The following is a 25,762-nucleotide window of genomic DNA, read 5'->3' as shown; positions in this document are numbered from 1 at the left end:
CCCTTTAAAAAAAAAAAAAAGGCTCCTGGAAAAGAACACAAAGAGTGGCCAGAAGCATTTGGCCTTTGCTTGGCCCTCAGCACACAGTTAGTTGAGAAACCTGGTGTGGCTGCAGAAGCAAAGGCTGAACCCAATCCACCACCCAGTTCTTTACACGAAAGACTTTAGAAATCACACATTTCTACACATCATTTCCCCCGGGCTTCCATCAGTCCACTGCTTTTCCTTCAAGCCAGTCATTTGCTCAGGCATTCAGCAATTTTTGTGAGACCTACTACGTGCCATTTATCATTCCAAGTGGTACCAGTTCACTGGGGCACAAAGTACAGGAAAAACCTTTGTCCTCCTGAGTTCCAGAGTAGAGACAAGTGATAAACAGGATGCATCACCTCTCTCTCCTGTTCTCCCTGCGACTCTTTCAAGTAAATAAATCTTTCACAAAATTAATAAGTATCTAATTAAATTTTATTTAACCCAAAATAACATATAGTAGTTAAATCAGTTGTCTGTCACATAATCTGGGAAGAAAAACCAATTAGCTAGATTAGGTACTACCAAGTATCTTCAGTTAATTTTACCAGCATGATATATTCACTTTGAAGGCAATTACAAGGCAAAAAATGACTGAGAAAGTACTGATCTTCAAAAACAGTCAAAACACACAGGAAAAAATGGCCTATTGTTTCTGTATTTTTAGATGTTGCTTTTCCTCCTAGGATCTGCTTTATGCTGATTTCACTGCTAATTCCATTCAAAGCGAACAGATTAACATTCACTCTTTATTTTTCTAATTTCCTCTTGTGCAGAAAAATCCCACAAGCGATCACTTCCAGACACGAGGCACAGATCGGCTGTCACGGAACTGTATTCCCAGTAGTAACACCAACCAACACCCAACTGTTGATTCACATCGTGCTTGCAGCCCAGAAGACTGAAGTGAAACTGGGATGGCCTAGCCCGGTTTTTGAATTCCCAAATGACTGTTTCTAAAAATATCAGATGCATTTATTGAAAGATAAACTTAAATTCTCTATGGCTCTTCAGACCAGCTTGACTACCTTCTTCTCTGACTATATCACTGCAGGGGGCATGGCCAGGGCCACCTCCAGATTTCCACCCTTCATGCTCAGCAGCATGTGATCACAGCCTGCCTGTGATCTGAGGAGCCGGGAGACCCAGATCACAAGGCAAGGATTCCCGCCTGTTCTCAATCCTACAAGAGCTCCAGCTATCCCTCATTTCTCAGCTTCATCAGTGAATTCATAATTAAATTCATTTGCTTATTTATTTGAAAGACAAACAAAGAGACAGAGTTCCTACCCACTGCTTTCCTCCCCAAATGCCCCAGGAGCCAGCATCCAGGAACTCTGCCCATGTCAGCGTCTGGTACAGGTTCTCATCAGGACTGACTCTGGGTATGTGTGGGAGGTAAAATGTTGCTTGCTTTTGCTTCCTGGTATGGGTTGGCAGGAATATTGGAAATCGGACACAAGCAGGTCACTGGCTTGTTCCCTTCCCTAACCCCTTTGTAGTTTCATGGGAGAGGGGAAGGCAGGAGAAAGATTCTATTTGTCTACTTCTCAGGAGAATAAGAAAGAAATAGAAAAATATGCTTTTTGAGACAGGAAATTGAATTTCCAAATGTGCTGGGAAGCAGCTGAGAAATTTTAGACACAGGAATTGTTTACTCCAGACCCAAATCTACAAAAAAAAAAAAAATTAAGTTTTTTTTTTGTTTTGCTTTCAACAATGAATGCTGTCCTCATATGACTGCTCTGTGATGAAGCCACCTCAGTGGCAGTATGATCAAAGAGCCAGAACTGCACATGGGTCCTCAAAACTCTTATCCATCAGGACCACATAAACAACAGATACCCAACTTAAACAAACAAATGTGTTTATCTGCAAGGCAGATCTATAGAGCGAGAGGATGGGAAACACAACTACCACCTGGTTTACTTCACAAATGGCCTCCTACAGCCAGGCTAGTCAGGATCAAAGCCAGGAGCTTCATCAGCATAGCTGAAGTAGACATGGACGGCAGGACCCCAAGTGCTTGAGCCATCTTCAGCAGTTTTCCCAGGTATGTTAGCAAGGAAGTGGATTGGAAGTGTAGCAACCAGCATTCATAGAGACGATGGCATTGCAGGTGGCTGCCTAACTCATTTTGACACAAACCAGCCCCCTTTAACCCCACAAATGACTTATGGAATTAAAAAGCTGAGGAGGAAGAAAGCTGTCTTCAGGTATGTAGTCCAACATTTTCAGAAATCAGTCTCTCCCCTTCTCTTTGCTCTCTTTTTCCCTGAACCAGCTTTATTTCTCAGGCTCCCTGTCTCCTTCTAGGGACCAAGTAAATGAACAGCCTTCAGAAAAGAATATGTGGCTACCTGAATTGTTACCTAAAGGATTCCTATTGGCCTAGACCAGATCACATGCTGCCAGTAAACCAATCAGCACGGACAATTTCTCTGCTTTCATGAGCCAGGCCTGAATCACCTGCCACTTGTCAGATCCCACAGATCCTCACCTGAACCTTAACACCAGCTCCAACATAGTGCCAGGGTATGTAGGAAAGGAAAGGAAAGCTATAGTTAGCTGAAAGGAATGGGGATACTGCAGAGCCAGGAGGGAGGGGACCAGGGAGACACCAAGTGCAGCCAAACCTTAGACACGTTTTTGGATTCATGCAGAGTAACTTTTCAATGTGAACAGCTCCTCAACTTCAGTGTTCTCCCCTCCTCCCTCGCCTTACTCTAGTCCAGCTCCAAACGCTAGGAAAACAGAAGTCATTCAAAGGCATGTTCCAGGATTCCTGAAATATCCTTGAATAGATAGTAATTTCATTGGTTACAGTCCTTTAGGAATTCTCCCATTATATATATTTTTCTCAAAGCCAGGAAGTGGGTGAATCCTTCAGTCAATGAGTTCTTCATACACAAATGCTAATAACAGATCAAGTCACCTCCAGGATCAGTATTTGTTGGAAGCCCACCCATAATAAAGTGTGATGGAGGGCATCCATTGGGCAAGGGTTCATCTGCCACTCAGATCTTATCAGTGCCTGAGGTCTAGTCCTTCCTCCAATCCAGTCCAATATCTTGGTCATTCGGAGCTTAAGAGGCAGCAGGTACAAGCTCAGTTCCGTGAGTCCCTGCTGCCCATGTCCAGATAGGGTTCCTGGCTCCTGGCATGGCCCTGTCCCAGATGCTCGAGGCATTTAGGAAAAAAGTGAACCAGCAGAGTGAAGATTCTCTCTCCCCTCCTTTCCCCACGCGTTCCCTCCATTCTCCTTCCCCTTCTCTCCCCTCTCCTCCATTTCCCTCTTCTCTGCTTTCTCCTTCCCTCCTTTCCTCTTCTCTCCTCTCTCTCTGCTTTCAAATAAAAATTTTTAAAAACTTCTTTTTTAGTGGTGGTAAGGTGAATACTAGAGGAAGCAAAGAAGCCAAGACCTAAGACAGCGCAGAGGGGAGACCCTGAAAAAGGAAGGACCCAGGAGAGATTACTTCAATGTAAAAAGCCCTTTTAGTGAATCACTTGATGAAGCCTGGTGAACACTGACAGTAGAGCATCACCAATCTGCTGAGCATCTGCTTTTGGGTGGCTTTGGGGCAGTGGACTAGTGAGTAAAGAAGTCGTCAGCAAGTCTCAGCAGCCCGCTGAACGTGGAAATCCCTAAACATCTGGGAAAATCTGCCTGGGGTTCTGTCAGTAAGACCACAGCAAGAAAGAGCAGTCCTGCCAACAGCAAATCCTCCTGCTATTCAGGTTGCTGGCATCTTTGGGAAGCTTAATTTTCCCCTACAGCAAGGGTTTAAGGAAAGTTTATGAATTGTGTGTCCCTGCTAGGCCTCAGGTGGAAATAAATCTTTAAACCAAAACATAAATAAGCCAAGTGTCTCTTAAGTTTACTACTAATAAAGGCAATTTTTCTCTCATATCTCAGTAATTTAATCTTCCTTTGCTAGGACTCTGGTTGCCTGAAGCAAAAGAACAACAAAGAAAAACGAGCTTACAGAACTGAAATATATCTGCCTCTCACAATAATTGGGCTTCAAGATTTTTCACCCACCTAAACATGACAAGTGATTAAAGCACCATTTCTGTTATTAGTTGAGGGCAGCATGTGGCTGTATGGTTGTCCATTATTTCAACTCAGAGTGGATCCTAACACCATCGAGAAACCACAATGACCCAGTGCACAGATCCCAGCCATCTGTGTCTGGTGACACAGACCACCATGGACACAGGTTACTCTTAACCAGTGAAGCTGGTTACTCCCGTCTTATCCAGCAGCTTTCTGGATATAACATGACTTTCAGGGGATGCACCTGCAAGAAGAATGTGTGGTGACTGGAATGTGTGGTGGCCTAAAACCAGTTCTCTGCAACTATCTGCCTTATATACCACAGACAACAAGCCTACGTTCTAGTTGTCACCATTAGCGTCACAGCCAGCGTGCTAAGAATCAAGTTTTGTGCCTGTAAAACTTAAATCCAGATGTTGCCCAATTCATCACAGAACCCCACCCATGAAACTTTTTGCCCTACAGATAGATTTTTCTCTGGCTTGTCAGTCTTGAACCTGGGAAAACCAGCTGCCACGGAAGCCACATGGGTTTATAAGTTTTCTCTGGCCTTGGAAGAGACTAGCACAGTCTCTGCAAACACAATCATGGCCAATAGACTCATGAATAGTGAGTGCACTAAGTCTGCAGGCTGATGACAAGCCAAGCGCCATGCTCAGTATGGTGGGCCGGTCCAGACAAAAACAGGAGCTTTGGAGTTGTATTCGCAAAGAGGAGACCCACCCGAAACAGCTCTCCTGAGCTCCTGGCTGCAAGCCGAACACAGAAACTACACTGCGGTAGGCAAGCAAGACATCGACCCAATTGCTTAGTTTTTGCACAGGCTCTTGGGAGGATTCTAAGAAAGCCAATGGAAACAAGCAGTACATATCAAGGGAGAAAAAAAGCATGAAAGCTCCATAAAATATTCATGTCCTGGGGAGTGGCAGGGGCAGTCTTTGCAAGAAGTCCCGAAATGAATAATGCATGACTTTCCTAAACAGTTTAGACAAAGAACAATAAACCCATGGAGGAATTACAAGACCAATGGATATGTGGACTAGATCATAACAAAGATGTTACTGAGACCTGTGGAACAGTGATCTAGAAGCTGGTAGAAAACAAAGGTTACTCAGAAGAGTTTGTTTATTCAGATTCACTGTAGCCCCAGCTAGGAGTCTATGGTGAGCAAGGCTGTTTTCCAGTCTTGGTGATGTGAAAGACACTACCCCAGAAGAATTAACACTTACTGCTTTCTGCACGAAAGAAAACACTGGCCAAACAGCTCTTTCTGAAGTTACAGTTCCTCCTAAAACAGTGTGTTAGTTTGGCAAGTTCTGAGATTTCACTGCATACAGAAATGAACTATCTAATTGCCACCAGTGGCTTTGCAAAGATTTCTTGGAAGACAAGAGGGTCTGGGGTGGGTCCATAAGACACTCTAGGGAGAGCTGAGAACCAGGAAAACAGAAGGTTGGCTCACAAGAGCTGGGAACGGTCCACCCATATGACAAAGCCTCTGGCAGACATGAAATTTAAGTCCAGATGCCTGGGTGAAAGACAGGCATGTCTTCTGGAGGTGGTATGTTTCTAGACTGCCACATTTGGGGGGCGGGGGTTGCTCCTTTGGTTATAATGGTTAAATGTTAAGCCAGCATGCCAGAGTTTTAAGCTCCTTCTGCATAGACAGGACACCAAGCCTTTGGTGTAGCCTGCATCCCATAATGGAGCACTGGGGTTTACATCTCAGCTCTGCTTTTATGTTATCCACCACTATTGGGCACCTGGGGAGGCAGTGGTGATGGCTCAAGGGCTTAGATTCCTGTTTAAGTTCTGGGCTCCTGACTTTGGCCTGGCCCAGCCCAAGTGACTGCAGGCATTTGAGATGTCAATCAGGGAAGTCAAGATCTTTTTCCGTTTCTAGCTCCATCCAAGTAAATGAACAAAGAAACACAAAACTGAAAGACACCAGTACGGTTGTATGTGCCATTGGTTTCTGTATCCATGAGTTGCCCATCCACAGACTGAACCAGTCACAAACTAAAAACTATTCAGAACAAAACTGCACCTGCACTGGGTATGTGCAGACTTTCCCCTGTACAACATGACACAGTCCCAGTGACACTGCAATGGGTATTGTAAGAACAGAGACAAAGTGGGAGGGAGTGTGTAGATGACCCCCCCCACACACACACACACCATTTCGTCAGGGATCTGAACATTTGAAGATTCTGGAATTCTCAAAGGTCCCAGAACCAAACCCTCAAAGATCCAGAGAGAAAACTCCATATAGTAGCATATTTTGCTCCTGTTTGGCGAGCTTCTCTGGAAGGAAAACTCATCATCAGTCACTCGGTGGGCCCCGCATGCAGCCAGGGCTCCCAGGCAGTGGGGGGCGATGTCGCCCTTATCTGTCACCTGCGACTCCACGGGAATGAGAGCCAACTGGAAGCTGAGCCGGCCCTCAGGCTCCTGGAGGAAGGCTCCCCGGAGGCTATCAGACTGGGACGCGCCCACCCAGAGGGCTGGTGGAAAACCCCGAACACCCCAAGGTCGCCAGGTCAGCTCACTGGGCAGCGACCAGAGCAGCCGAATGGGAAATTCTGGTCCTTCCTGCTGCTCAGGGTTCCCAGCGCCAGCTCTGCCTGGAAGCGCTTTCTAAACCGCTGCTCTTACGCAATCTAGCAGGCCCTCCCTCCGGGCTCTGGCTTCTTATACCTGTGAGAGCCGCCCGCCCGCCCCGAACCCGGAGCTGTCTGTGCCGCGGAGCCTGGAACTGCGCTCTCCCCGCCTGGCTGCCGTCGCGTGACCCCATCCGCCCTGGAGGCGCCTCTCCTGCAGGTGGGTCGTGTGGCGGGCGAGTGCTGTGCAGCCTTCGCCTTCTCCTCCGCGCGCACGCGGGTTTCCTGATCTGTCTGTTTTTCAGGGCCCGGTTCCCAGCACACTTGTACTGAGAGGCGCGCCTGCCTCGCTGGGAAGCAAGTCCACAAGTTTGCGGAAACTTGGTCTTCATTTCTCTACCAGGGTATGCAGGTTGATCTGCAGGAGGGTGGACAGGGCTTGGCTTCCTGTCCCTGGATCCACATCACAGGGGCGCCTGGCGAAAGGGCGCTTGCCCCTTCATGCCCAGAGCTGAACATTTGTCCTGCGATCTTAGCCTTCTATTCCCTGAAATGATTTAGTATTAGCTTTGGCAGAAGCGGCTGTTAGGAATCTAGTTTACTGCAGAGAGTCAATAAAGCCCGGATCTGCTGCTTGTCCGGAGACTGGTGCAAAGTTGCTTGGGATTTTCCTAAGGGACAGAAATGATTGCAGAACCGGGGAGGGACGGAGACACCTCACCTTCCCCAGGTGCAAACTAAAAGGCGCCTGGTTCCCAGGGTCACAAGCGGACAATCCGGAGTGCAAGAAACCTGCAGGTTTAAAATGCCAGAAATCTTGCTAATGTTGCCGGTAAAACTTAATAATTACTTATATTCATAAAAACGCTGGCTTCATTTTTTAAGGAAACTGCCCAGCTGGGCATTCTCTTCCGGCAGAAGCACCTTCGAGTTTTACCCCACTTGGCATTCAAAGGAGACTCCGAAACCCTTCTCCAGGCTGGCTGTGTGAGAATGTCCCATTCGCTACAAATGGCAGTCATACAAATGTCACTCACATGAAAGAACTTTTTTTTCCTGGTACAGTAGGTGTAATTTTATAAAATGGCACATTTATTCGAAGCAGTAACTTTTTTGAGATATGGCCTTTGGCAAGGCCCCACATTTTCCTGAATGCTGTAATTTAGCACGGCAGGAGATTGCACTTGGCGTGTGTTCCACCTTCCCGGCAAGGCAGAGGCGAAAAGGCAGAGGTCCCATTATCAGGCCTGGACCTGTGAAGGAACTGGAAGGACACGGTGCCTGTGTCCCAAGAAACTGGGTCAGAGCTGTCCCCCTGGGCGAAGGCGAGGGTTCTGCTGAATTCCTCAACCTACACACGTCACCCCGACCCCTACCTGACCCCTCACCTGACAGTCACTCTCACTTTCGCTGGCTTCAGGCTGCCCACTGTTGTTTATGAGGGTACCAGAGATGTTTTTACCAGCCTGATAAAAAATTGAACATCCTAGGCCCTGCCCTGTGCTGTGGGCAACTGAAGAAAGATGAGCTTGGTCATATTTTTAAGTTGAAGGAAGCCAGGGCACCCCCTACACCGGGTCTCTTGAATCTTGCAGAACTGCCTAAGTCTCCCCCCTCTAGGACTACTGCTATGAAAGGATGCAGAGTTGCCTTTTAGTGTGTGAGCTGCCGATTTTGCGGCTACTCTCAAAAACCCCTCAGCGACCCACACCACCCACCCCTGGTCACCAGCCATCTTTTTTATTAGCTGCTATGTTAAAATCATTTCCTTTGAAAATCTTAAGAAGGCTGATGAACTGTAGCACCATAGCGAAAGGAAACAAGGACCACCTCAGTAGCTTTTCACAGCTGGAGGATTTACTAGGGTACCTGGTCATAGCTGTTCTGTTATTCATTAAGTGCCTGCAGGTACACCTGCCTGTGATTCCTACTGGAAAGACCTAGAATAGGCCGCAGAGAGTGAAGTTTTCTGTGCAGAGGTTGTTGGCTTTGGGGGTTTTATCGGCACGGGGGATGGGAAGATCTCTAAGAGTAGGCTGCATATATCAATAGAAACAAAGTTACAGGGCAGGAATTTGGTGCAGCACCCTATGTTGCTGCTGGGGTCACCCACATCCCATGTGGAGATATGTAATATAAGTCCCAGCTGCCCCATTTCTGAACCCGCTTCCACTAAGGCACCGTCCACAGGGAGCATTAAGGCTCAGCATATTTTTAATAAAGGTCATTTCTAAAATAATGTAAATTGTTTTCTAAGAAATCAGCCTGGGAAAGAATAAAACTAAGTAAATAACGGAAGAGATAATTAGTGCTGAAAACAACACATGATAAGGAAACATACTTGGCCCCAGCTACATAAACTATTTGTTCTTTCAGTATAATTAAGGAGTAAAGACCCAAGCTTGGGGTTTGAAGATCTCTGTAGAAATGAGTGCAGGAAGTAGTCCTGCTCTAATTAGTTCAGCAGGACACTGAGTCCTAGCCTGCATTCCTCTGCCGAGGTTCCACAAGCGTACTCAGCCGTAGGTGCAGTGGCCTTGCCATGTTGCTCTCTGTCAACGCATTTCCTCAATCAGCATCTGAGACACAGATGCCGCTTTAAATGTAGACGTGTGGTCATTGCTGCCCTCCAGATCCATCGTCTTAAAAGGAAAGAAAATGTGTGTGAAATGGTCCCTGGAGAGAGTCGGGAGCCCTGACTGTGAATACGAAGGGCAAGAGTGGCCACTGAGGCCGTTCTGCAAGACTTTGTTCAGGTTACTTATCGCCGCTGATGGCAGGGGGAGGCGTCTGATTTCCCTTCTGGACACACAGTCGCCCACCCACCCACCCCTGCTCTGGCCCGCGTGGCAGCTGTTACCATGGCCTAATCGCCCACCTGCAGCATGTTCTCTCGGTTCAGTCTCACAAGTCAGGGCCTGTCGCATTTCCTCCTCAGCCCTGACACACACCGCATGCACTGTGGCCCCGTGAATCCCTGCTGAAACCACAGCGCCGTGCCAAGTCGTCACTGATAACCGTGATTCTGATTGTTAAAACCTGGTGACTCTTCAGCCCACAGTGGGTGACGAGTGTGAACACTGTGCTGTGTTCATTACTGAGCTCAAAGTGCAGCAGCCAAGGCCAGAGTCTCACGGCCCTCGTCTGGGCAGACGCGGGAGACTGGGGTGTCCAATCAACAGCTGACATTACTGTAACTCTATTTCAACTCACCTTATTATTATGTTATTATAGTAGGTTCATTTCTTGATAAATCTGTAACTACCAAATTTTAAAGGGTGACAAAGTGTGACTGAGGCATTTAATACAAGTTGTGAAGGCTGGAATGTTGAATTTTCAAATTAATTAAAGACATGTTTGTCTTTCTTTAAAGACTGGCATGATTAGCCAAGTGAGCGGTTCAAAAGCTTTAAATTATATCAGATCATTTTTACAGAGCTATCATGCTCCCAGTAGTCACATCTCCAGTACAAATGTAGGCAAGTCATTTGTTCATGCTATTCAATCTCCTGACCCGGGCTGTATGGGAAATAAGATGTTGAAGAGAATGCAAAGAACGCATTGGCAAATGGTTTCACTACAGGGTTTGTTGGGGTCAGATCTACAGCAGAACTACTCTGCTCCCAAATGAGTTGGCAACTATTAATATCCAGAGAATTCCTAGGGCAATCTAACAGTTCATTCAAAATTGAGTTGCTCGAACAACTTCCTAAACATCTGACTACAGCAGACTCAACAAATCCACCTGATTCCTTGGCACTAAAGACTTAGGGGGTTACTGCAGGTTGTTACAGAGCCAGCGCACACCGTGGTGCAGCCAGAGCTGGCACCTCACTGACATAATGTCCACCCACTCATCATGGCCCAGCGCACACCGTGGTGCAGCCAGAGCTGGCACCTCACTAACATAATGTCCACCCACTCATCATGGCCCAGCGCACACCGTGGTGCAGCCAGAGCTGGCACCTCACTGACGTAGCGTCCACCCACTCATCATGGCCCAGCGCACACCACGGTGCAGCCAGAGCTGGCACCTCACTAACATAGTGCCCACCCACTCATCATGGCCCAGTGCACACCGTGGTGCAGCCAGGGCTGGCACCTCACTAACATAATGTCCACCCACTCATCATGGCCCAGCGCACACCGTGGTGCAGCCAGAGCTGGCACCTCACTGACGTAGCGTCCACCCACTCATCATGGCCCAGCGCACACCACGGTGCAGCCAGAGCTGGCACCTCACTAACATAGTGCCCACCCACTCATCATGGCCCAGCGCACACCGTGGTGCAGCCAGGGCTGGCACCTCACTAACATAATGTCCACCCACTCATCATGGCCCAGCACACACCGTGGTGCAGCCAGAGCTGGCACCTCACTGACGTAGTGTCCACCCACTCATCATGGCCCAGCGCACACTGTGGTGCAGCCAGAGCTGGCACCTCACTGACGTAGTGTCCACCCACTCATCATGGCCCAGTGCAAATCGTTAGTGAACCACAGACTCCGAAGTTGTTGCGGATCTAATAAGTCACGGGAGTTCCAGGGGAACCAGCCTGGCTGTTGTCTGTGCCCAGGCTAGAGTCGAGTGACCCAGATAGCCTAGAAGGCACAGGATGACCCACATGGTGAAACTCTTGGCCAAGAAATCCTCAAACACTCATAATTTGTTTTGACAGACGCTGCTGAGATTAGAGTGTGGCAACATGCATTAATGAGATTTTTAATCGAGCTAAAACATCAACAAAGAACTAGAATTAATGACAATTTTAGCCTGAAAGCATAATTAAATAGGTAATACGGTTCTGCTTTACCTCCCCTGTCCCATGGTTCACTGGGCAGTGGTACCCGTGACCAGCAGGATCATTTCCACCACAGCACGCGCTGTCGCATGTTCCTGACAAGCTGTTAAGAAAACATGTGCCAGTGGGCACCACCCTGGAACGTTCATGTAAAGGTGGCCATTAGCTCTGCTATTGTGACGTGACCAGGATTACCATTCCTTTGGTGTCACGCCATTGGCTAGCATAAATACTAATCGTCAGTAATTTAGGTTGTTTGTGACATAAGTAATTATCCTTAAAAAACAGACAGTTGAAATAACTCAGTTTGTAGCAAACAGCCTGCAGTGGTTTCTTTGTGAAGATCTTTACAGGATGGGTTTCTGTTAGCCATGGTTATTAGTAACTTGCATGGCTGCAAGAACTGGAAATCACAAAATGATTATTTTTCTTTCCTCTAAGCAAAGTTGAAATTTGAGGGTAATTTTTTAAAAATTCACGGAAAAAGTATTTAAAAAATGTTTCTGTGGCCTAATTTTTAAAAGATTCATGCATATGAGGAATCTTCCAGAAGTTCATAAAAAAATGCATACAATGAGAAATTATGCAGGCTTTTCAAGTTTTTTAGCCCCAAAATAAACTTAGCATTTAATTCCTTTTTTCCATGAACTTTATGAAGCCTCTTCAGATATATAATTTCTTTTACAAACACAAGTAAAACTTAGCTAGAATAAAAATTTATGTTTTAATTTCAAGAGAGTCCCTCCTAGCTCTAATTGGCAGCCAATTAGAAATGGATATTAATATATAGATTAAAGTCCCTTTCCAGTTAATCTTGTTTGTCCACTCCAATTCTCATTTAAAACATACTTATGAATTGGGGCCTGCTCTGTGGTGTGGCACGTGGCATCCCCTATGGGTGCCAGTTGGAGTCCTGATATGCCACTCACAGACCAGCTCCCCTTGATGTACCTGGGAAAGCAACAGAAGCTGCCCCATAGGATCTCCATGTGGGAGAGTGGGAAGAAGCTCCTGGCTGCTGGCTTTGGATTGGCTCAGCTCTAGCCAATGTGTCATTTGAGGAGTGAACCAGCAGATGGAAGACCTCTTTTTCTCCCTGTGAACTTTGCCTTTAAAACAAATAGTTTTTTTAAAAATTACAAAGATATAAAAGTATCTAGTAATCTTCCATTTCAAATGATATAATCCTGAAATAATTTGAAATGGCAACAATAATGCCTTTTCTAATCTGATTACACAGTAGGTAATCTTTGAGTAATTTTATACTGGTGGCTCTTCATTGCCACAATTAGTTAATACATAGCCACCGGCTGTCTTTCTCCTGGGAAACCCCTCACCTGAAAATCTTTTCTCATGCTGTAGCTTGACTTAAAGTTGCCACATAAAATACTCAACGCCCAGCCTAACCAGATATCATATCAGAAACTTTGTAGTATAAATGTGCCCCAAGCATTAGGGGGTGGGAAGTACACTTACACTAAGAAGTTATTCACTTTTTTTTCCCCTTGAAATTCAAAAATAAATGAAACTTGGCATCATGCATTTTTATCTGCCATGTCTGGCAATCCTCACTTGACTGGGACCTAATGCTGATCAAGTCTGAGACAGACAGCCGCTCCTCGCTGCCTTCCTAGTCCGTCACCCTGCCGTGTCTTTTTCAGAGCATTCCTGCCATCTGAAAGACCCTCATCTATACTGCTGTGTGCTTTTCTGACAGGTGCATCCACACATGTGTTTCTGAATTGCACATATTCAGAAATCTGGTTTGACCTTTGGGAAGGAGACACCATTTTGAAACTAGAATGTGTGATCCTGTGTATACGCCAAGACACACAGTAGGCACCCCAAAAATATCTGGAGAAGGGATGTGTTAACATGCACATTAAAGGAAATACTTTGAAATCTACGCACACCTAGCAACATGTTTTTATAGAACTGTCCAGAAAAATCCATTGGATCCATTTTTACCAGCTGTAACCAGCAGTGCTGAAAACAAGGTATTCTGTGCTTGCTTCGGCAGCACATATACTAAAATTGGAACGATGCAGAGATTAGCATGGCCCCTGCGCAAGGATGAAAACAAGGTATTTTGATTTTACACAGTAATACACAACTGTCAGTAAAGGGTCTATGCTAGAAGGTAACTGTGCTAATTTTCCTGAAGAGTCTCGATCTTACTGAATACAGCAGCAGCTCAGTGAAGAAGTCGGATAAGTTCATGTGTGTGTACGGCTTTTACATCACTAAAACATATTTTTGCTTTCTGATTTTCTCCGGGAAATGTTAGAACAAACTCTCTAATCACAAGAGCACTGACATAGTTCTCAAACTCCCTCTGGCCCCACTGCCTTAGGATGAAAGGAAACGGCTGATGGGTGGGCTTTGGCTCTAGTGTGTTGTCAAATCATCAAGGGTTTCCACCGGCGGTTAACATTTAGAAGGAATAATAAAACAGATTAAGAACTTTACAAAAACAAAACCCTGCTCACAGGCACAGAATTAAAATGAAAAACTCCTGTGAGATCTTATGCAGTTTGAAGGTGTTATTTATACTCCAGATCGCCAGAGGGCGCCATGCCACCAACATTGGATTTGTGTGTTACAACCCCAATGGGCACAGGCGCTCGTGAGCATGTCCAGAGGGGAGAGTGTGTGGGCGACTGTGATGTGTGATAAATGGGCACTTCAGAATTCAAAGTGGAATTTTCAAATGGTGCCAGTCATGTGGCTTCATGCAAACGGCGGATGAGCTATGGCACTGCTCCGTGTGAATGTTGTTAGCAAGAAATGCCAGCCAGCCTGGACTCAAGCGAACTACAACCTGTGGCTCTTGGAAGATGATTTTTCCAGGTTTCCTTGGGAGGGTCCAGGACAAGGTACACCTAGAGGCTGCCATCACACTTTGGGTCTAGCGGGGGTCTTTTGATCCCCTCTCCCTTGGGAGGCCTGCAAATGCAGGTACCCTTGTTATGTCTCTGATTATCTTAAGACAAATGTCTGGCCTCTCAGCCAAAGATTCCTTAGAGAAAAAGTTTCAAAGGAGGAGAAATATTTCTACTACCCCAACAACCTCAAAACACCCTATTGTCTTTCCCTGCCCACCACTCGCCTCCTAGAAACACAGATGCATGAACCTCTGCATCTCCAGCCGCTCTCAAGCATGACTGCTCTTTAGAGTCACTGAAGTTTGCTGAGGTTTCCTTTGTTGGACTTTGACCTGGGTCACCCTCAGATCAATGGATTCATACCCCTCAGGTGGCGGTTCCCCTGCACTGTCACAGCTCCCTGTCTGACCAAGAGGGATGACCACGGTGGCAGGCCACTGACTGGCAGTGGAAAACGGGTGTAAGGTAATGGTTCTCTACCTTGCCTACACATCAGAATCACCTGGTGGAGCTTTAAGACGCACACAGTGCCCAGGTTCTGCCTCAGGTCAGTTCAGGGCAGATTCAAACTCTCCAAGATTCTCCTCTTGAGTTTTCTGTAAAAACTCCCCACTTGACTTGAATATATAAATCATTGGGAGAATATATAAATCATTACGTATTTTTCTCTTTATTCTATGAAATCTTTAGGGGAAACAAATGGCCAGTTTTCCAAGTGCAAGGCAAGAAAGTGCCCACCTTTTAGAAGAAATATGGTTAGGTCCTTCTTATGCAGAGAAGTTGGTAACAGAGTCCGTTTCAGAGCCTTGATGGTGGACAACAGTGCCACCTGGCCCCAAGCTGCTCCAAACAAAGGACTTCACAATCCTATGTCCTATCATATAACTTTAAATGCATATCCCTTTACTACAGAATCTGCATATCCCTGTCAAGCTCTGTATAAATCTGTGTTTTCACAGAGCCTATGTTGCCTCCTAAAACATCAACTCTTTTGGCATTCTATTTTTAAGAATATTTTGAAAATTTGAATCTTGGCTTCCAAGAGCATCAGGTTGAGTCAGTCTCAAGAGGTATACAGATCATGTGAATTCATTTATTTATACTTAGTTAGATTTGTTTGTATGTTTGTTTGTTTATATTCTCACTAACATAGAGGAGACAGCAGGTTAGCGATTTCCAGGGCTGGAGTCGACTGTTGGGAGAGGACTAGGTATAATAAGAGGCAGCAAGAGAGAGAGCTTGGTGGTGACAGAAGCATCTGTGTCCTGGTTGCAGTGGGGACAGTGAGAGTCTGCACATGGGAGAAGCAGATAGCAACAAACACACAGGGCACCCATGGCAGCGCCCTGGTCTGGGTACCATGCTACAGTTGTATAAAAAGTAGCTATGGCTGTAAGTAAAGGGCACACAGAGACCTCCTGCACTATCCGTATGGTGTCTTCTGCATTTGTAATCATTCCAAATGAAAAATTTGGCTCTCGAAAACAAACATTTATCTAATTCTCTACATCTCAAGCAGGCCCTATAAGATCTCATTTTAAAGATGGTCAACCTGAGGTACCAGGAGTTTGTGCAACTGGCCCAAACTAGCAGTAAGGAAGTCATGCCTGTCTGTACATATCCTCTAGGGCCAGCATCGTGGCGTAACAGGTAAAGCCACCACCTCCAGTGCCAGCATCCCACGTTGGTGCCACTCCCCATCTCACCTGTTCCACTTCCAATGCAGCCATTAAAGCAGCAGAAGATGGCTCAAGCCTTTGCTGCCATTTGGGGAGTGAATCAAATCAGTAAATGGCAGATTTTCTCTCTCTATTTATCTTTCAGATAAATCAATAAGTCTTAAAACAAAAAAGCCTTCCTTTTTTTTTTTTCACTGCTCCCCATTGGTCAGTCCAAAATTCCAGCTTCCTCCTCTTTATGTCTCACAGTGCCTAGAGCACAGAAAAAACTACCTACCACTTCCAACTCCAGAACTCCGTGTTTCTCACATGGTCACCATATGTCTACTAGGCACACACTGAAACTTTCAAACTAGGGTTAGGAAGGAAGCAATTTTAAGAGAAATTCAACACTGAAATGGGAAATAATCTTTAAAAGTATAGATACTAACCTAGATTATATTAAATTACAGACACTTTTTATTCAAATTTCACAAATATTTTAAAAGTAATACAGTCACATGGTTCATAACAATATCTCAGCTTTAACTGCTTTGCTTTCATTTTGGATAAAATTAAAGACTTTTTACTATTCTTCAAAGTCTTTAATATTTCCTTAGGATGCACTGACAGTTCAGTCCTTTTGCCCAGTTTCCTAATAGGCAATTGATTTTTTTCTTACTGATCGGTAAAACTTTTAAAATATTTTTCTCAGTGTATTCATTCTCTCCTGATTTTTCTTACTGGTTTCTGCTTTGCAGGAATTATTTATTTTTACATGATCAAGTTTGTCTATCTACAAGCGATTTTGAAAACAGACCTCACTTTGTAAAATACTTCTCTAGGATTTCGTCTAGCTCTATTTTTTAAAAGTTAAATCTTCTATAAGTTTTGATTTTACACCTGGGAATGCAGTATGAGTATACATTCCTATTTTTTTTTTCCTTCCAATTGGCCGTTGAGTTGCTCCAGCATTAGCTATTGAACAATCCATATTTTTTCCATTGGCTTGAGACACCATCTTAATCATAGATATTTGGGTTCATTTTTTTTCTCATTCCAGTAGAAATTTTTCCTTTGACAGTTTCATAGTATTTTTAGCATTTAATAGGATGAGCATCCTGGTCATTACCCTAATTTTCAAAATTTCTCCATGGGAACCATGAGTTCAATACATACAGTGTCATTGCAACACATCACCATAGTTCACAAGATGTGTGTGTCTTGGTTTCCCACTGCAGCTCTTTATCCAACAGAAGCTTTTCTCCAGGCTCATATAAAAATATGAGCAACAACTGTCACTCTACTGAAATTTTGGAATAACACACTTGAGACAATTAGGAGATTCAAATGTCAGCCGCTTATAGGATTTCCGTGATATAATTATCATTAACTTATCCATGCCCAGAGCATTTATATTTTAGTGGGTGTTCATGTTATTATTTTCCAGCTATGGATAAAATGTCTACAGATGCACTTCCTCTTGCCATGAGTTCTCCAGAAAAGCGAGAAACTGTCTGCATCTTTGGAACTGGGGATTTTGGAAGGTCACTGGGATTTAAAATGATCCAGTGTGACTACCATGTTGTGTTTGGAAGTCGAAACCCTCAGGCATCCAGCCTGCTCGCCAGTGGTGCAGAGGTCCTGAGCTACGCCGAAGCAGCCCGGAGGTCTGATATCATAATCCTCACCATCCACAGAGAGCATTACAGCTTTCTCACAGAACTAACTGAGGTTCTCAATGGGAAAATACTGGTGGATGTCAGTAACAACCTCAGAGTCAACGAGCACCCAGAGTCCAACGCAGAGTACCTTGCTCAGCTGATGCCGAAGGCCCACGTGGTGAAAGCATTTAACACAATCTCAGCATGGGCTCTGCAATCGGGAGCTCTAGATGCAAGCCGGCAGGTAAGGCAAAATGAACTTACACTCAGTGTTGTAGATGGGTCTTTTAGTATGCACTTTCCCAAATATTGCAAAATACAATTGCTACCAAAAAACCAACTATGTATTTCATTTTGCTTATATGTATGTGCCATGGATAATTTTCCAGGGTTTTGACCAAAGTCAACTGTTGGATCCACATCCTCTGTCTACACCCTCAGGTTTTAGTTGGGGTGAGTCCAATAGGGTCACTCTCGGCAGATCTCCTGTCAGCACCACAGACATGCTTTCCATTCCCACACTCTGTATGGAAGGGTCCTAACTGATGCTGCATCTGCAGTATAGATTAAGCTGCTCACAGTGCCAAGCCATGTGTGACTGCACCCTCTGGTACCTAACTATCCAGCACACATCTGGAAGATTCAGACATCCACTTGCTGGACATAATTCAAAATCATCGTTTTGAAAAATGGTTCAGCACTCCATGATCTTCTTCTGTATATTGCTTATAAAGATTGAGCAGTTCATAATCAAAATGCCTGGGACTAGAAGTGTTTTGGGTTTTGGATTTCTCTGGATTATGAAATATGTGGATACATATTATACATTATGAGTTATCACAGGGAGAGGATCCAGTCCAAACACATATTGTGCTTCATGCACAGCTTTTACATTAAGCCTGAAGTTATACGATTATACACAGTGCTATACAGTATTTTTTAATAATTCTGTATGAAATTTTCTGCTCGGAACATGCTGTCGGCACTCAAAAGGCTTGGGGCATGGAAACATTTTGAAGTGAGATTTTGGATTAGTGGTGCTCAACCTCTATAGATTTTCAAAGTAGTATTAAATTGAAAAACCAAATAGATAATCAATTACTTTCTCACAGGTGTGTGTCTGTGGAAATGACAGCAAGGCCAAGCAAAGAGTTATGGATGTTGTCCGTAATCTTGGACTGACCCCACTCGACCAAGGGTCTCTCCTAGCAGCCAAGGAAATTGAAAACTACCCCTTGCAACTATTTCCAATGTGGAGAATGCCCTTCTACTTGTCTGCTGTGCTGTGCGTCTTCTTATTCTTCTACTGTGTTGTAAGAGACGTGATCTATCCGTATGTTTACGAAAAGGAAGACAACACATTCCGCTTGGCCGCTTCCATTCCGAACCGAGTCTTTCCCATCACAGCACTGACGCTGCTGGCTTTGGTTTTCCTGCCTGGTGTCATCGCTGCCATTCTCCAGCTGTACCATGGTACAAAATACCGCCGATTCCCTGGCTGGCTGGACCACTGGATGCTTTGCCGAAAGCAGCTTGGCTTGGTTGCACTGGGCTTTGCCTGCCTTCATGTCCTCTACACACTGGTGATTCCCATCCGCTATTACGGTCGATGGAGGTCGAGAAATGCAACCATTACTCAGGTAGATCCCTTTTTGTATATTCCCCTGCCTTCTCACATCAAAGAGAACTTCTGGGACTTTGGTTTCCATTTCATAATTCTAGATCACTTTTCTGGGCATCGTTAGTGTTTAAGTAGAGTGCGACAGTCATGCTTGTTTATCCAATTGAGAGCTCATATAACTAATGGGACTGAAAGTTAGTTTTCCGGGTTCACTGGGTCCAGCACACTCCCACAGCACACTGGGATGCTGACCAACTGGCAGGTTTTAGGACTCAGGAAACACAATGACACGGATTTCAATGCCTTTGGGTGGCAGTCAATAAAAGTAAACACACTCATTTGTTTACAAGCTTTGATTTTTTTTACTGCCAGTTACCTCATTTTGGAAATCTAAATCAACTTTCTGGTAACTAAGGAGGCCACAGCAACGCAAATGAACTCAACGGTCTGTGTCACCACTCCTTGCGTTGTGGTTTACAACCTGCTTGTGAGTTGCCCTGGATAACAAGTCAGCTAAACAACTGTGAGCAAATATAAACCGTTCTCTTTGGCATGATCCAAGGATCAAAGAGAATCAGCTCAAGGAGTTTTACATCTGCCCAAGAGGAAGTGTTCTTCGTTCCAGCTCAGAAATGATATTGCCCGTTATGATCGCAGTGTGAGGCTGCAGCAGTAACCCCTTGCTGACGATTCTATGGGCTTCTCTACATTATTTCCCTAAGAAACGCATGGGGGTTACTTAGGCAGAAGTAACTCAACTCTTCTCAAACACCATCAATGGTGTGTTACTGCATAAATCCGCATGGAAGAACCCGTACTTTGTGGGTGTGAGTAATCAACACACACAGCTAAAAGGAATTCTGATGCAATCATGTGAGAACACTAAGCTTTGCTTGAGGAATAAAAAACCATATGGTTAAGGTTTAAGTAAATGTTTAGCTTCTTTCAGGATTTACAGGATAAGTTAAAATTCTCTGTACAACTCCTGGAATTAAGTATTATAATAAAATCCTAGCAAAACCAATTGCTTTTTCTTAGAAAAAATTATGCAGTTCTAAGTCTTTCTCTATAATTATTAGTAAATCACTATTTTAAAATACCATGTAATTTGTTTTGAGTAAATAATACTCATGCATGTATTTTTGAGCTTCTTTAAACATGTAGGCAATCTGTAAAAGCCATAATTTTTTAATGCTTATAATTTTTCATAGCTCATGACCAAGAAAGAAAACCCATTTAGTGCTTCCTCCGCCTGGCTTAGTGACTCATACCTGTCTCTGGGAATCCTCGGATTTTTTCTGTTTGTACTCCTGGGAATCACTTCCTTGCCATCAGTTAGCAACACAGTCACCTGGAGAGAGTTTCGATTTGTGCAGGTAACGGCTTTAAGATTTCATTATAATATTGCAGAATGCACATGGCTTTGCAAATATCCTAATTTCTGTTATGTGATGACTAACTTTTTCTTCATTTTGCTTCAGCATTTCCCTAGCAATCTCATTTTTCTAAACAACAGTTAAAATATTTGAAAGAATTCAGAGAGAGAGACGGAGAGACAAACAGACCTTCCATCTGTTTGTTCACTCCTTAGATGGCGGCAATGTCCAGGGCAGGGCCAGGAATTTCACCTGCATCTCCTACATGGGTAGCAGGGCTCAACACTTAAGCCATTGACTGCTACTTCCCCGACACCATTAGCTAGGAGCTGGACTGAATATGGAGCAGCAGGACATGAGTCACTGCCAATATGGGAAGCTGGCATTGCAGGTAGCAGCTTTACCTCCTACAACACAGTGCTGGCCCCAGCAATCTCATTTTCAAAATTCAAATCAGGGGCAGGCACTTGGCCTGGTCATTAAGACACCAGCGAGGATGCCAAAGGCCCGTTCCCAAGTGCCTGGGTTCAATGTCCTACCCAGGCCTTGACTCCAGCTCCCTGCTAGCGTGGCCCCTCAGAGGCAACATCAGTGGTTCCTGCCTCTCCTATGGAAGACCAGGTCTGCTTCCCCAGCACCCAAATTAAGCTGCCTGCTACAGGCAAACAGCAGCTCTGTCTCTCAAATAAATTCAGTGTTAACAATCCAATTAGAAAACACTGAACTAAGGAACAAATGGGCAGATTCTATAACGGTTTGATTTCCTCGTAGCTCACTCCTTGCAGGGTGTCTGACGGGCCCCCATATTCACAGCTAAAGCTATAGCATGGAAAAAACACAACTGGCTGTTAAATTTTGTGTATAGAGATGTATGAAGAATAAGAATAAAAAAGCAACGGCAAAGATTGGAAAGTGGCCTTACAACACGGCTTACTGGCACAGACAGACACTAGATGAAGGCTGCAAACAGTGCTAGACTGTTCCAGGGAAATCTGTTTCTGTCCACCTGTCCACCAGCAGACACCTCATTCAAGACACACCCAACTCTCCAGGCCACACCCAGCTCCCCAGGCCACACCCAGCTCTTCAGGCCACACCCAGCTCTCCAGGCCACACCCAGCTCCTCAGGCCACACCCAGCTCCTCAGGCCACACCCAGCTCTCCAGGCCACACCCAGCTCCCCAGGCCACACCCAGCTCTCCAGGCCACACCCAGCTCCCCAGGCCACACCCAGCTCTCCAGGCCACACCCAGCTCCCCAGGCCACACCCAGCTCTCCAGGCCACACCCAGCTCTCCGGGCCACACCCAGCTCTCCTGCTGCAGGACTCTTGCAGGTGTTGTCCGGGCATTTGTCTTAACAAGACCTCCAGACAATTCTGATGTCTGCTTATTGTGAGCCACAATAACACAGGCCATCAGTACTTAAATGAGGTTTGTGTTTTAGAGAGCTATTTGAATTTCAAGTCTTGTAGTTTCTCCTGAGGCTAAGTGCAATCCCATTTTCTCATAACCCCTCCGTTCAAGGCATTAAGACAGACATAGAATCTGTGCTTTAGAATAAAACAAACGAAGTTGGCTCACTGTTGTTCATTGCAATAGTCATTAAGTAGCATCTGGGTTTACTCAGTGACAGGCAGTAATGCGGTATAGCTTGGGGTCATACTGTGTCTTAGTCCTCCCGCTAAGACCTTCCAGTCTGTGGGATCCACTATTCCACCCTGCACTTCAGTGAGATCAACTGTTCCAGCGTCTCCGTGTGTGACATGTTTATCCCTCTGTGCAATCCTTGGGGTTTTTTAAAGATTTATTTATTTTTACTGCAAAGTCAGATACACAGAGAGGAAAATCTTCCATCTGATGGTTCACTCCCCAAGTGAGCGCAATGGCCGGTGCTATGCCAATTGAAGCCAGGAGCCAGGAACTTCTTCCAAGTCTCCCACACGGGTGCAGGGTCCCAAGGCTTTGGGCCGTCCTCGACTGCTTTCCCAGGCCACAAGCAGGGAACTGGATGAGAAGTGGAGCTGCCGGGATTAGACCCGGCACCCATATGGGATCTCGGCACTTCAAGGTGAGAACTTAAGCCACTAAGCCACCGCGCCGGGCCCAATTCTTGGTTTAAAAAGTGAAATGGTTACCATTCTGAAGGAATCTTCACACCTTTTTTCAGTACTTAGCAGAGTCCTAAATATTACAAATTTCAAATGCTGAGGTTACTGACAAGCTTCCTTCATCGGTTACAGTGTGCAATAGTCAGTTTTTTGTGACTAGAAGAGGAGCAAAATGAGAAAGAACTAGGCTATATCAGCTTCTAGCTCACAGGTTCACAGCCCAGGATGAAGCTGCCCCTTTGCTTTCAGCACCTGCTGAGGTCGAAGGAAGGTGGATGGGAGATTGTGGAACAAGGCAGGGAGTGTCAGCTTTTTTCACCACAAACCTAAGACGCCAGACACAATTAAGCCAGCCACCTGTGAGCTCTTTATCTCAGTGGGGGAGGTAGCTGTGGGGCAGGGGGCGAGTGACAGAGAGAGAACAGGGTGGAGAGAGAGCAGAAACATTGTTAGCACCCTCGGCTTACATGACCGACCCTCTAGAAGGCGACCTGCTCAGGCCAGCCCACGTGAGCTAAGGGGCTCTCCCCGGGCCCACCTCTGTCATGCCATAATCAGATCCCTCTCTGCCTTCAGTCCATCAACCACTCTAGCCCATCACCCCACAGCCTCAGACATTGGGGTTTAAACGTCCGCATGCGTCCGCATGAGCTTCTGTTCAAGCTGCAACAGAATGTGCCACCTTAATCCATTGCATCATGTTAATGTACACGGTTCTGTTTCTCGCTCACAGTCCAAACTGGGCTTCGTGACCCTGATCCTGTGCACGGCGCACACGCTGGTGTACGGCGGCAAGCGGTTCCTCAGCCCATCAGCTCTCAGATGGTACCTGCCGTCAGCCTACATCCTGGCACTCATCATCCCGTGCACCGTCCTGGCGATCAAGTTCATCCTCCTCCTGCCGTGCATAGACAGGACCCTGACGCGGATCCGCCAGGGCTGGGAAAGGGACACAGCAGCCGTTAAACCAGCAGTGAACGGAAAATCAGACATCTGAAGCAAAGCTGAATCTACTCATGCTTCCGGGGTGTTTGCAGAGGAACAACAGGTGCAATAGGAAGCCCTTTGCTCTCCCAGCACAGCTGGAGGTCGGTGACAACACGGCCTGACAGTGAGCACTGACCGGCTGGGGGGAACACCCCTGCAGGCTCCGACTGCCGCTTCTCCCGGGCCACGGGGCTGGCACTGGGACTGTGGTGTCATGCTAAGAGGCATCTGTCTGTGGGCAACACAAATGCCCTAATGTCTGCTGGGAATTCTGGAGAATTTCTACACAGCTTCCTTCTCTCCTACAAGGGCTGAGTTAAGCAGGGTGGTAGAAGCATTGCTTGAGAAAAGTGTGAAGAAAAGGGGCCGGATGAGCTAAAGGAATGAGACCGTTGGACTGTAAAGAGCTGTCTCGCTAAATTCCTTAGTTATATTTTTCCTTAACTTTGTTTTCACCTGTATCTATGTCCATTATGAAGAACTATTTTATAACACACACACCAAAAAGAAAAATCACCACTGATTGGAAGTTATCATGCCTTACATATGTAGACAGAAATTTACGGTTTTCTTAAAATTTTTCCTCTGTAAGAAACAGATTGCAACGACTGAGAAAAAAATGTAGAGCTAGAACTTTGGATTTTTCTCAATGTGCAATAAACAAGGAAGAGTTCGTAAAAGCCCTCACACAGAACAGTTCAAGGAAAGAAACCTAAATATTAGCTAACAGGCTAAGAAAATGTTTTTGAAATTATACTACATTTGTTTGGTATTATTTGGGCTTTGTAATTCACAAAATCCAACCATGAGACTGATGTCTACCGCAAGGATGCAGGCTCTGATACTAATCTATCATAATTTTAGAGATGAAGTGACTTATTCAGAATCATACACGTGACCAGCAGGTGGATGAGAAGAGCCCTGGGAAGCTGTGGGGGCAGCAGCTCGGGGAAGGGACGCCCTGCTCGCGGAAGGGACGCCCTGCTCGGGGAAGGGACCCGCGCCCTGCTCGGGGAAGGGACGCCCTGCTCTGGGAAGGGACCCGCGCCCTGCTCGGGGAGGGGACGCCCTGCTCTGGGAAGGGACCCGCGCCCTGCTCGGGGAGGGGACGCCCTGCTCTGGGAAGGGACCCGCGCCCTCCTCACCCCTCGTGGATGTACAGCTCGGTTCTTCTGCCTTTCTGTGCAGAGTGGGGAAGGGAATGACCACGTCTGTGACATTTCCTCCCTGCTCAACAAGGGTCGGTCATTTAGTTGTCTTTCATTTTTGCCTTTATTATCACATTGTACGAGGTGATTAGAATATTTAGAATCGCACCCACCATCCAGGATGTTTTTCAGTAAAACTTCTCAAAAACAGTCATATCTATACTGAGTATTCAAATTTACATCCTTTCTGATTCATTTAACTTACTAAAGGCTTTATTCTCTTCCATAATATGTGAATTTATTCACTAGCTGTATAATATCCATCAAATGGGCATTTACTTAAACAGTGCCCTCACTGAATATATAGTCTATTCTACATTTTTTTTTTTACTAAAACAAACAACATTTCAAGGGTATTTTTGCACTTGCTAACATTTTTCCATAGATTCATTTATTTCCTCAGAAAGAACCCTGGCTAGCATTTATTATGCTTTGCCAATTTCTGGCTAAAGTGACTTTATACCATCGGATTCGGGTGTTCACTGACTTCATCACAACATTAGGCACTTGTTTCCCATTTCAGTCTGTGCTTCCCAAAAAAGCTGCAAACACACCCAGATCGTGAGATCCTTTAGTTGATCCACCTCAGCGTCAGGCTGTGAGCAGGGCACCAGACCGGCCAGGAAGATCCCACTGCTCTCGGGGTTCCGCTCCGGTGTGCCCAGGCTGGGGCTGGGCCGACTGGGCGCTGGAGAAGCTGTGGGCACTGGAGAAGGAGAAGCTGTGGGCGCTGGAGAAGCTGTGGGCGCTGGAGAAGCTGTGGGA

General features: G+C 45.6%; 1 protein-coding gene and 1 non-coding gene across 2 annotated transcripts; both read left to right on the top strand.

Moving 5' to 3' along the window:
* Positions 1 to 6,814: 6,814 nt before the first annotated feature.
* STEAP4 (STEAP4 metalloreductase) lies at positions 6,815 to 24,564 on the top strand. The gene is made up of 5 exons (XM_040964974.1): positions 6,815 to 6,907; positions 17,483 to 17,940; positions 18,809 to 19,336; positions 20,529 to 20,693; positions 23,536 to 24,564. The coding sequence occupies exons 2-5, from the start codon at positions 17,485 to 17,487 to the stop codon at positions 23,797 to 23,799; spliced, it is 1,413 nt and encodes a 470-aa protein (XP_040820908.1). The 5' UTR covers positions 6,815 to 6,907; positions 17,483 to 17,484; the 3' UTR covers positions 23,800 to 24,564.
* LOC121145962 lies at positions 13,494 to 13,596 on the top strand. The gene has a single exon (XR_005882121.1). It is a non-coding gene; the product is annotated as a U6 spliceosomal RNA (small nuclear RNA).
* Positions 24,565 to 25,762: the final 1,198 nt, after the last annotated feature.

The sequence above is a fragment of the Ochotona curzoniae genome, unplaced genomic scaffold (genome assembly GCF_017591425.1).
Source record: "Ochotona curzoniae isolate NIBS_2020 unplaced genomic scaffold, NIBS_Ocur_1.0 scaffold_3835, whole genome shotgun sequence".
Classification (NCBI taxonomy): domain Eukaryota; kingdom Metazoa; phylum Chordata; class Mammalia; order Lagomorpha; family Ochotonidae; genus Ochotona; species Ochotona curzoniae.
This window is presented reverse-complemented; position numbering and strand designations above follow the sequence as displayed.